The sequence below is a fragment of the Chenopodium quinoa genome, unplaced genomic scaffold, assembly GCF_001683475.1.
Source record: "Chenopodium quinoa cultivar QQ74 unplaced genomic scaffold, ASM168347v1, whole genome shotgun sequence".
NCBI classification, from domain to species: Eukaryota; Viridiplantae; Streptophyta; class Magnoliopsida; order Caryophyllales; family Amaranthaceae; genus Chenopodium; species Chenopodium quinoa.
In genome coordinates this window covers 4,903,624-4,916,715 of record NW_018742205.1, presented here as the reverse complement: position 1 = coordinate 4,916,715, position 13,092 = coordinate 4,903,624, and the positions used below count along the sequence as shown (strand labels likewise).

The window sequence follows — 13,092 nt, the reverse complement described above, 5'->3', positions numbered from 1 at the left end:
CATGATTTGTCTTTTTTTCACCATTTTATTTTATTTTTATTATTAATTTTTTATGTTTCTATTTATTTTTAACATTATCAGATTTTAATTTGTATGTTTAAGTGCAATCCTTGGAAGAGACAAGTGTATCTTCATTGTAGTATTTTCAATATTTGTAGGTCCTTGATAAAATCTTTATAAAACGGCCCACTGATTTTTGGTCAAAAGTGGTATTTCATTCTCTTTTACATAACCTTTTCCAAATATTAAAAAAAAAATTAAAAAAAAAAAAAATCTTTTCTAAAAGAGAGGCAATGGGTCCCCCAAAGAGCCTTGAGATTTTATCTTTATTTTATTATCAAATAAAAAAAAAATATAAGTTGGAGCCTTGAGTAATGATAAAGCCAAAAAATAAGCAGAAGGTTAAAGTATAGTTATAAGACTTAGAGCACTCCCAGCAGTGAGGAGAAAAGCCCTCACGAGTAAAAATAAGGGTGTAAAAAAAAAAATCCGAACACTACATCAGTGAGTGAAAAAACACTCACCGATGAGTGAAAATAAAAACCCTCAAGAGTTGAGGGCTTTTGGTGATGAACAGTAACATGTGGCCCCCACTGCTTTTGTTGTTTTTTTTACAACGGTTATATTTTGTATTTGAAATATAACCGTTGTAATTATTTTTAAAAAAAAAAAAAAATTCACCAACGACCATAAAATTTTTTTCTCTATAAATAGACATGCATTTTGATATACTTTCAAAAAAACCCATAAATTAGAGAAATTAACATATTTTCCCAATTTCTTCTTGTTATTATTATTATTATAATTATTTCTTATAAAAAAAATTTCCAGTTAGTATTATTAATATTTTTAAACGTAATTATAAATTTTTATTAAATTATTTTTAAACGTAATTAAAAAATAAATTAAAAAATAGTGGAGGAGAAAGTGATGAGAGGTTTTTTTTCTCCTCATTGTTGTGGTGAAAAAAACATTTGATGAGAGAAATTGTATGGGAGGAGTGAGAAAGTGGGTAGAGAGAGATTGAGAGGTTTTTTTTTTCCTCACTGCTGAGAATGGTCTTATAACATAAATTTGATGAAATAAAGACATAGGGATTTGGAACAGAATAATAATTGTAGTCTTGTAGAGTTTACATAGGAGAAGTATCAATATTCAATTGAAAGAAGTGCTATGATAATGGGTCTGCTTCAATTGAGCTCGTTTTAATGCTCATTTAATTATAATTTTACTTATTTCAAACTTTGCTCTTCTCCCTAGAATCTCTTACTATTTTTTTTATTTTTTTTTCATAAAACAGTATTGTCTAATGTTATGATTATTTTCAGCTCCTAGTGTCTTAATTTTGTGAAACAATAGATTAAAATTTAAAACCCTAGGTCGGCTTAATGTTTTTATTTCTTTGTCAGTTGTGATGAATGAAGAAGAAATAACTCATTACATAAAATGATACTTTCTTTAGCGTTACTTATCAACTGCGGGGTTGTTCTTAATCTCGTGTGATGCATCAGTCGTGTATGTCAAATATGTCATGTGTATCTCGTATAATATATTGCTCCCTAAAAAAAAAAATAAAAAAAAAAAAAAAGAAAAAGACTACGGAGTTATTCTTAATCTCGTGTAATGCATTATTATGATGTATGTGTCAAATATGACAACTCCATATTGTTTCCTAAAAAAATGACTATATATGTACGTCATGATAGATGGGATGTGAAAAAATGGTGTTTTAATTGGTTGTATTGTGACATCAAAAATCATATAGAGTATTCATAGATATGTGGCTAATGGCCAGTGGCGGAGCTAGGATGTGTAATTCGGGGGAACAAATTTTAGATGTTTAATAATCGACAATAATTTTAAGAAAAAAAATTGATCACATAAATTGTTTAATATATATTTGAAATCGCTTATGAGATATGACAATTATTCTGATATGGTGAAAGAGGAGTTGTTAAAAGATTAATTGCATATTAAGAAAATTATTAACCAAAAAAATCATTTTTTTGCTGGTAAACCCCAATTTTAAGGTATGTAATTCTCAATAATCGATAAATACGATTTATCAAATGATAAGCATTTAAACAAATTGATAGTAGATGTAAAGGGATTTGGGTAAAAAAAAAAAAATCTTTCTTTGACTAAAAATAAAATTGGAAACTTAGTTCCAAACAAGCTATATTCCAAACAAGCTATAAAAAAAGAATAGAATTTAGGCACACATAATTAAAGAGATAAAAAAAAAATACGGAGACATGTGTTCATTACAAATAGTTTAATAACACATTAGTATTCACTATCAACAAGGCGATACTTGATTAAACAGCTAAATGAGAGTAGTTAGAGGTTTGAAGACTTATAATACTTTGTATATATAAATTATATACTATATAATGAAGTTCAAAAACAAGTAAAAAAAAAAGGGCAAAATCCAAAAACAAGAAAAAGAAGTTAAATGGAGCACTTTGTATAAACTATAAAATGAAATTAAAATAAAGTCTAAAAATAGCAAAAAGAAACAAAAATATGATTGGGTAAAAAATTGGAAACTTAGTTCCAAACAAGCTATATTCCAAACAAGCTATAAAAAAGAATAGAATTTAGGCACACATAATTAAAGAGATAAAAAAAAAAATACGGAGACATGTGTTCATTACAAATAGTTTAATAACACATTAGTATTCACTATCAACAAGGCGATACTTGATTAAACAGCTAAATGAGAGTAGTTAGAGGTTTGAAGACTTATAATACTTTGTATATATAAATTATATACTATATAATGAAGTTCAAAAACAAGTAAAAAAAAAAGGGCAAAATCCAAAAACAAGAAAAAGAAGTTAAATGGAGCACTTTGTATAAACTATAAAATGAAATTAAAATAAAGTCCAAAAATAGCAAAAAGAAACAAAAATATGATTGGGTAAAGAATCGAACCTAGGATCAAAGAGAAATACAAGCCTTACTCAAGCCGATCAACCACCAGACCAAATGTTATCTTTGTTATACAAGGTATACATGTAAGATATTTATTCTTATTTACAGCATCTGTTTAAGCTAACATAAAACATTATTAATTTTTTTGTTTGAAAAATGGGGGGACAACTGTCCCTCCATGTTCCTACGTGGCTCCGCCACTGCTAATGGCTTACCTATACTATACCATTAATCCCTCATGTAGATTGGTGAATAAGTTGTAAAGATGACTTAATAATGTGAATGCTTTACCATTTATACTTGACTATGTGATATAAGTTAAAAATCAGTCAATAAATTTGACTAAAAACTATAATAGGAATCAAACAATTAAGCCCTTAGTTTAAAGTTCATAAAATTCAGTAGCTCACTGCTATATGAATGAAAACAGTAATTATTATTTTTCTCCCCTTGAAAATTAAAGGGTATGAAAATATAAAATTTGGATATGATTTATGTAAATTGCTGCTAATCCCTACCTTATTAAAAGTTTAACCAAATGCTTATGAATAGTTTTGTGCCAACTATATCCCTTTAAAATGTCTATTTACATATATACCCTCATTTACGCATGCAAATCACATGTGTGACATTTTTCTCTCTTTTTTTCCTTTTGTTTTTACCGTCATAGTTTTTTAGCTTTTTTTTTTTTTTAGTTTTGTGCCAACTATATCCCTTTAAAATGTCTATTTACATATATACCCCCATTTACGCATGCAAATCACATGCGTGACATTTTTCTCTCTTTTTTTCCTTTTGTTTTTACCGTCATAGTTTTTTAGCTTTTTTTTAAAAAAAAAATAAAAAAATTTAGATAACTCTTATAAATAGTGTTTGGAAAATTATACCCTTTAAAACTAAAGTTGTGACATAAAACCAAATTAAAAGAGATTCCAAAACATGGCTAGCTATGTGTGCGCATTAACCACCCTAGTTAGTTATAAGAAAAGAGTAAATTAAAGCTCCCGTATAATTAATTCTTAAATAAAAAGTTACAGAAGATATCTTGGATTTCGTTCACCAAATGTTGCATAACTTGCATTAGAAGTAGAAACCATAAATTCCAATTAATGAGGATGTCATGTATGCATGTTGCATTTGAATGGAGATAACTTGGTGATAAGTCAGTTACTGAGGTTTCAATCTGTAGTCAATGTTAGGGTCTGATCTCTAAGGACACAAGTCTCACAAGTACAAGTGTACCACAATTTTAATATTTTGCTTCTCTATTGAAACACATAGTGATTAAACTCGATCTCTCCATTTCATATTAATTAGTAATTACACATACCTTGGTTTATTTGAGATTATAAGTAACTTTTGTTAATTGAAAACGACAAACAATAATACTTGCACTTCAACATCAAGCTAGAGTAATAGGGAATTGATATTTCAAATGACATTTAATAGTATAAATCATAAGAATCATCCATGTTTTGTTAAATTTGAGAAGAGTATTTTTGTGCATGGATTTATATACATGGGTAGGTGGTATTTCATATTTAAATTAATGTTTAGAAGTAAAAGATATTTGAATTAAATCAGCGTTTATATTCTGAAAGATAGTATGGAGTACGAAGTAGATGATTTATGATTGTATGGAAATAGCGTCTATGTAACTCTATCCCTATCGTAATTGTATGGAAATAATGTCTATGTAACTCTATCCCTATCGTAGTTGTATGGGAATAGCTTCTATGTAACTCTATCCCTATGGTATAATATAAGATAATAAATCCAATTAAAAAAATTGTATTGTAAACAACATACGTATGTCATTATTGAATGGGATAGAGTTAATTTCACTCAAATTAAAGCCTTAAATCACATAAATGACAACTTTACAAAACAATGTTCATTTATTCGGATTATGTCAATTAAGATAGCTAACAAGCCCGATAGATACAATATGGCCGTTTTGTTTTTACTTTATACTTTTAATAGAAAAGTAGCTGAAAAGTTAATATAGTTTCTCACTACCACTTATTGAAAGAAACATGTCCTAAGCTGCTATATCGATCGAGCTCCAGTGCTTGCCATTAGATTGCTGTGTGCAATGATATTAAGATGCCAGTAAAATGTCAGATAATCAAAAAGTTGAACAACAAAAAAGTTAAAAACTATCATTGCTTAAGTCTCGTGGTATTACACGCCCTAACCCAATTGGTCATTTTCTATCAATAGTTTTTAAAAAAGCTTCTTTTTATAAGTAAAGTGTGTAGTCTATCAACCTCAAGTTGATGCTGTGTTTTTTTTCCTTTTCTAGGAGAACAAGATCTTATTGATATTGATACTCTGTAACTCTTATAGACACTCGGGTGCATTGGTTTCTAATTATATTTAGGTGTACGTAAAAATCTCTTCTTTATTTAGTAATAATTTGGGAGTCTACTTGTACTATATTACGTACTATGGAAGGTACAATAATGTAACATGAATTGAAGTTGAAGGAGATTATCCCAATTTGAATCCTAAATAAAGAAAAGCGTATCGAAAGACTAGTAGTAAAAATGTCGGTTATCTTATAGTAACATTTAGTCACTAGGTATTGGGGGATTATTGAAGGTGATGAGAATCAAACCTCGCTCAACCCTTGATCGTTAGGTGGAAGTTATTATCGATCATCTCCTAGCTAAATGAATTCTTTGTGTAAATAAAGATAATAGTGTAATTAGCCTTGTTTTCACGTTTTAACCTTTGAAATCCTACCTTTTAAAAAGTTCGAGATAACTCTTATAAATAATGTTTGGACAATCATACCCTTTAAAATAATTATTTTCTGTTTTGACCTCATTAATGTTAATTGTCTCTCTTTTTTAACTCTCGGGAAAACTTTTCTCTAATTAGTACTACCAAGAACTAAAGTTGGATATTATACCAAATCGAAAGAGCTCCCCGAGCATGGCTAGATATGGTGTGCGCATCGCGATATTAGCTGCCTTAGTTACAGAAAAGTTAGTAATAATAATAACATTAAATTTTAAAAATGTCTTAAATATTATAAAATTTTATTGGCTAATTTAATTCAGTAATAACCATTGATAATGTGATATAGTCAATTAGACATGGACTCATGCATATAGTAGTATGTTGCCCGTCAGCTTGCTGCCTCGCGACTAGACAGGCTTACCATGACATTTGGCTAATGGCTTTCGATCATACTGAATAAGATGTCATTTCTAATTATGTGCAACTAACAACTAACAAGTACTCGTATTTACTAGACACAATTCTTTCAATGACATATAATTTGTAACATTGACTCAACATTTAGAAATGGTTTTCCTTTACCCATATCAATGTTATCTCGAATTATTCTCCATGTTATTATTCTTGTTTAAAAATAAAAGTCTTGATTTTGATTACGAATTTTTTAAAGTAATAATTATGAAAGCTTAGATAAGGTTTGGTTCTTTCATATAAGTCAAATTTAATTTGTTAGATTTTGTGAAACTCCTCAGATTGGAGTGTATTTCATTGATCCAAATATATAGGGTTATAAATGTAAGACCTAATCACGTTAGGAAATCTCACAAGAAAATTACATAATATACACAAAACTATATCCTATATAAAATAATATCTAGAATATTTATCATATTTTATTACACCCATGCAGTCATAGCGGAGGAGGACGTATGCTAAGATTGGATCTGAAATCCAAAAATAGTTGTCGAGGTAGGTCTTTCGTGAAAATGTCTGCAAACTGATACCAGAAGGAACGTGCAAGACCCGTACATGCCCCAACACCACCTTTTCTCGAACGAAATGAATGTCCATTTCGACGTGCTTGATGCGTTGGTGCTGTACGGGGTTATGAGATAAATAAATTGCACTGACAATATCACAATAAACAAGTGTGGCCTACCGGAGAGGGCAATGTAGCTCTAAAAGCAGATTACGAAGCCAACAGGCCTCGGAAACAACATTTGCGACGCCTCTGTATTCTTCCTCGGCACTTGATTTGGAAAGAGTATGCTGACATTTTGACGACCAAGAAATAAGATTGTCACCCAAAAAACAACAGTATCTGGAAGTAGAGCGTCGAGTGTCAGGACACCCGCCCCAATCTGCATCAGTATAAGTAATCAAGTTTGTAGGAGGTGAAGGATATAAATGCAACCCATGGTCAATGGTACTATGAATATATTGCAGAATTCGTTTCAATGCATCATAATGAGCCTCTCTGGGATCATGCATGAATAAACAAACCTGTTGAACTGCATAAGCTATATCAGGGCGAGTAAAAGTGAGATAATGTAATGCACTTGCAAGACTACGATAAAGTGCTGGATCATGAAACTTATGTCCAGAGTCTACATTGAGTTTGGATTGAGTATCCACTGGAGTCTGTGCAGGTTTACAACTGCTCATGCCCGCGCGCTCAAGAATTTCCTATGCATATTTTTGCTATGATAGAAACAAGTATGATGGAATACGAGTAACAGTAATACCAAGAAAATAGTTCAAAGTACCCAAGTCAGTAATCGGAAACCCATTCTGTAAGTGAGAAATAATATTCTCACGTAGTCTATTTGAGGATGTAATCAACACAATATCGTCAACATATAGCAGCAAATATGCCATATCATTCTCATGCCGGAAAATAAATAATGAATTGTCCATTTTAGCAATGACAAACCCCATTTGCAATAGATAGTTAGAAAATCGCTGGTACTAAGCTCGCGGAGCTTGTTTTAGGCCATACAGTGCCTTGCGAAGTCCGCAAACATAACCTGGAAATCTCTTGTCAACAAACCTGGGGGGTTCATGCATATAAACATACTAATTCAAATCACCATGTAAAAAGGCATTTTTTACATCAAGTTGGTGAATAGACCACTTACGAGCCATAGCCAAACTCAGCACCGTTCGAATAGTTTTCGGTTTAACAACCGGGCTATTAGTTTCATCACAATCAACACCTTCAACCTGAGACCTGCCATCACACACTAAATGAGCTTTGTGTCTTTCTAGATCACCATTAGCATTCAATTTATGACAGTATAACCACATACAATTGACAATATTCACCCCCGGTAGGCCTAGGCACCAATTCCCATGTCTCCGTTTCAATTAAAGCACTATATTCATCAACCATTGCCGCATTCCAATTTGGACCGGATAGGGCTTGTTTGTGATTTTTGGGAAGCGGAGATCGATAGGTAGCATGCGCGGGAGTAGTAACAAGACCAAACTTTAGGTTAGGTTTAAATATCCCGTGTTTATCTCTCGTTTGCATTTGTGGAGATAATGGCAAAGGTCGAGTGGGAGTGATTGCTGGTTGACCTTGTAGAGGAGGAGGAGTATAGGCTGTTGAGTTGGAGGGAGGTGTAATGGGGCTTTGCGTGGTGGTGCAGGCTGGAGAATGCACTGGGGAACTAGCTGTTGCTGGGCCAGCCGTGAGGTTTGCCCGGGGTGCAGGGGAACCAGTTGTCGTTGGGCTAGGCCTCGGCAACACTGCTGTGTGCGCTAGTTTTCCAGCGGCAGCTTGTCCAGGCCACTGCAGTGAGCTCCGTAGGTCGGTTCTGGCTGCGGGATAAGGTCTGTGGCCTCCTTGCGGACTGCTCTGCATTGTGGGTGATGTAGGGGGTGTCGGGCTTGAGTGTGGGGTATGTAAGAGGTGCTGGTATTGAAATAAAGGTGAAGGCTCATCATTCCCCAAAAAATCATAATCTGTGCTTCTAAATTGATTAATATTTTGATAAGGAAGAGTTTTATCATCAAATACAACATGACGAGATATGATGATTTTGTTGGTGAAAAGATCCAAGCACTTATGACCCCTATGCTCAGACGGATATCCCAAAAAGACACATGGTGTAGAACGCGGAGCTAACTTATGCTTAGCAGTCGCGGAAAGGTTAGGGAAACAAAGACACCCAAATAACCGGAGATGACTATAGGACGGAGTGATCCCAAAAAGAGCTTGAGCCGGAGTGATTTGATTTAGAGTTTTGGTAGGCAAGATATTTAGTAGGTATGTAGCCGTTTCAAGAGCGTGACTCCAAAATGATGGTGGAAGGAAAACATGGAATAGAAGTGTACTTTTAACATTGTTAATTGTACGAATCATACGTTCGACTTTGCCATTTTGGGAAGATGTGTGTGGACAAGAAAAGTGGAAAACCAATCCATTTTTGACACAAAATAATTTAAACGGGTCATTGTCGAATTCACGACCATGATCAGTTTGAAATGACTTAATTAGACACTCAAATTGAGTAAGCACATATTGTCAAAATTAAGAAAGGTTTGGAAGGCTTGAGACTTGTAAAAAAGAGGAATAGTCCACATATAATGAGTGTAATCATCTAATAAAACTAAATAGTACTTATGACCTTTGTCACTACGAATGGGAGAAGTCCACAAATCAACATGAATAATATCAAAGGTAGAAACAATACTACTTTTAGAATTATGAAAAAGCAATCAAACATTTTTTCCCAACTGATAACCTATGCAAAAATTGGAGTCTTGCTCCTTATTACAATCAATCAAATTTCTACTCCTAAGAAAGCTTAAAGTGGGTGCTCCGTGATGTCCTAAACGGTTGTGCCATGTAGATGAAGACAAGGCTGTGAGAGATGAGGCTAGATAGGTTGATGGTGTGTTTGTGACTGGATAGAGATCCCCCGCACTATTACATTTGGTTAGAATTCTCCCCGTTTAAAGATCCTTCACAGAAAAACCACTAGGATCAAACTCTATAGAAACAGAATTATCGGTAGTAAATTTGCGAATAGAAATAAATTTTTTAATAATTTAGGGAGCTAGATATACATCACGAAGGGAAAAGGATTTGTTTGCAATAGTAGAGTGACCATAACCTGTAATTGGAATGCGATGACCATTGCCTACTAGTATATGATTATGAGTGCTTAAATTAAAAAGAGGTAAGAGATTACCAGAGTTGTTGGTCATGTGAGAAGTTGCTTCGGAGTTCATGTACCATGATGGGTCATAAATTTGAAGACCCATTGTTGCAAAAGCGTTGCCTAAATTAGTTGGCATCATAGTTGAACCGTACTCCGACCCATGAGTCATATACGCCTGTTGAGGTTGTTGCTGGTACAGGAAAGCACCTTGACTTGGTCTATAGTTGGCAGGTGGGGGGAGGGCTTGCTGAGCTGCATACCCAGGCCGGGGCTCAGGCCATTGTTGCGGGTATGGAAAAGAGGCCTGACCCCACTGAGGTGCCCCCTACTGGACTTGTCCCCACTGTAGTGCACCGTAGTGCTACTGCTGTCCCCACTATGGTGCAATGGACTGCTGCTGCTGGCCATGGGACTGCTATTGTTGGGCTGGTCCGCGACCACAATCCCTGCCTCGACCACGGCCACGCCCACCTGATGCTACACCACGGCCTGCCTGCGAGGTTTGTTGCTGTTGCTGTGTTGATGCGGCATTGGTGGGTGATGCTGTAGAGGCTTCCTGAGCCACAAATGATGACTGTTGTGTGCTAGCATCATTGGTTCGTCTAGTTTCTTCAAGGAGCAAGCGGGATCTCGCAATTTCAAATGATGGAAGAGGTTCTGTTTGTTGTATATATCATGGCAGCAGCAGTATCGAAGTCGGTATTCGCGAGCCTTGAAACCAAACAAATATCCAACTTTTGTTCCGATATGGGTTGATCAACATTGGCAAGTTGATCCATTAAGATTTTCAGTTGACGACAATACGAAGATATGTCTGAAAAATTAGAGAGATGCAAGGCATTAAATTGATTTTCAAGATAAACGACTCTAGTTGATTAATTATCTTGAAATATGGCCTTGATTTTGTTCCAAGTCTGCTGAGCCGTATCCCCTTTGCACAGAATTGTCTCGAGCAAGTCCGTAGAAATTATACCATAAATCCAGTTCTTGACAACGGAATCAAGACGTTTCCACATAGCATCCGATAAGTCCGACGGCTTTGGCATTTTAGGGTCAATATGATCAAGCACATTAAAAGCGTGAGCATGACATTCAAACAATTCCACCAAATTTGAATATTGTACGTTTTCTCAGTCAAGAATAAGAAGAATAGCATTCTTGATATTATTAACACCTAGAGCTGGGTGGAAGTCGGAAGAAGAAGGATCACCACCCCTTACCCATGATGGTAGCAAGAAATTAGGTACACCAAATTAATTGTAAAAGGTAAAAAGAGAACAAAGAACTAATTGGTGAACCAATTAATTTAGTGAATGGACAGAAAGAAGGTGGACCGAATTAATTGTTGCCTTAGAAAGAAGACATTGGTAAACTAAATAGGAAAAAATCGGCTGGGTGAAAAAAAAAAAAAAATTTGCGGAAGCTAGATTGTAACCTAAAGCTATCATACCATGTTAGATTTTGTGAAACTCCTCATATTGGAGTGTATTCCATTGATCCAAATATATAGGGTTACAAATGTGAGACCTAATCACGTTAGGAAATCTCACAAGATAATTACATAATATTCACAAAACTACATCCTTCTATACAGAATAATATCTAGAATATTTATCATTTTCTATCATAATTAGCTTAAATAAGGGCATATCAAGTGGAAAAACCAGAAACAAAGGTAATTTGTAGAGAACTAGGGATTAGAGATCGTCAACATTACATCTTTTGTACAAGTAATTTATAGAGAGGTTTCAAATTAAAAAAGGTAATTTATAGAGACATAGATCATCAACATTACATCTTTTGTACATTTGTGTCTCTTTTAGTGCAAAACGTTGGCATAACATTTTTACATTGGTTGAGGTCATGCATGTTTTTTAGGAAAAATTTGGTGCATTGTTTAGCCAATGAAGTACAGTATTGAAGTTTATTGTAGTAACTGAAAGACCTTATTTGTAAATGTTGAAATATGCCTTGAATTGGGTTTAGAAGCAGCGAGTTATAGCTCGTGAGGTCGCTCAGTAGTTTCGGAAGCATTTGAAGTTGCGACGAATTTGGAGCTATAGTTCCTAATCTCCTATGCAAGTGAGCTATAGCTCACGAAGATAGTTTGGTTCAACTAGGCCAAGCGGTAGCTCGCTTGGTAGCTCGCGAAGGTTGAAGGTGCGCTAGGGGTCGAGCGATAGCTCGCTCGACCATGAGCGATAGCTCGGCTGGGGTCCGAGTAAAAGCTCGCTCAATTGTGAGCGAGAGCTCTCTATTTTCATGCGGTGGAGCCCACACAACTCCTTAGGGTTGTGTGAGTCTTTTTAATGCGTTTATCTATCTTATTTGGGGTAGCTATATATAAACCTAGTTAGGGTTTTTTCATAGTTTAAGTCTGGTGATAATTGACATCATCGAATCTGCAATTTGGAATTCCTCAAGATCAATAAAGCTTTACTCTCGCCTGCCCGTGGACTTAGCCAACACACTGTTGGCGAACCACGTAAATATGTGTGTTATTTATTTGTTTTGCATTCGTTAATTTGTTCTTTCTCACATCCGTTACTACAAATTGGTATCAAGAGCTTAGGTTAAATCTGAGTGGGAAAAATGTCTGGGATGAATGTGAAAATTGATAAATTCATTGGGAGGAATAGTTTTAATTTGTGGCAAATTAAGATGCGAGCGTTGCTGAAGCAACAAGGGTTATGGACACCATTGGAAAAGAAGTGATCAATTTCGAATACCGCTGAGATGGCCATTCTGGAGGAGAAGGCCCATTCAACGATCATGTTGTGTCTTGAAGACGACATCATTACCGAGGTCACAGAGGAGGATACCGTATCGGGTCTGTGGTTGAAATTGGAGAGTTTGTACATGATGAAGTCTCTAACAACAAGTTGCTGAATGAAGGCACACCTCTTAGAGATCACCAAGATCAATTAAATACGATTTTGATAGAATTGCGTAATATTGATGTTAAGGTTGATGATGAGGATGTTGCTTTACTTTTGTTAGTTTCTTTGCCTCTGTCGTATGAAAATTTTGTGCAATCTTTCATTGTTGGTAAAGATATTGTGTCCCTAGAAGAGGTTAAATCATCTCTTCATACTAGGGAATTGCGCCATAAGGCATCTGGTAGTACAGGTACAAACAATTAAGCCTCTGAATTAATGGCCAGTGGTGGTAAGGGACATGGAAATTCCGGGAAGAAGGAGGCTAAGAAGCCCAGAAATTCCAAAGGGGGTCCCAAGCC

General features: G+C 34.7%; 1 protein-coding gene across 1 annotated transcript; it reads right to left on the bottom strand.

The window, feature by feature from the left end:
• Positions 1-6,840: 6,840 nt before the first annotated feature.
• LOC110732399 (uncharacterized mitochondrial protein AtMg00810-like) lies at positions 6,841-7,350 on the bottom strand. Its single transcript, XM_021912337.1, has one exon. The coding sequence runs from the start codon at positions 7,348-7,350 to the stop codon at positions 6,841-6,843; it is 510 nt and encodes a 169-aa protein (XP_021768029.1).
• Between the last annotated feature and the right edge of the window lie 5,742 nt (positions 7,351-13,092).

Excerpts from the sequence above, each read along its gene's own strand:
- LOC110732399 (XM_021912337.1), bottom strand. The coding sequence starts at position 7,350 with ATGAGCAGTTGTAAACCTGCACAGACTCCAGTGGATACTCAATCCAAA.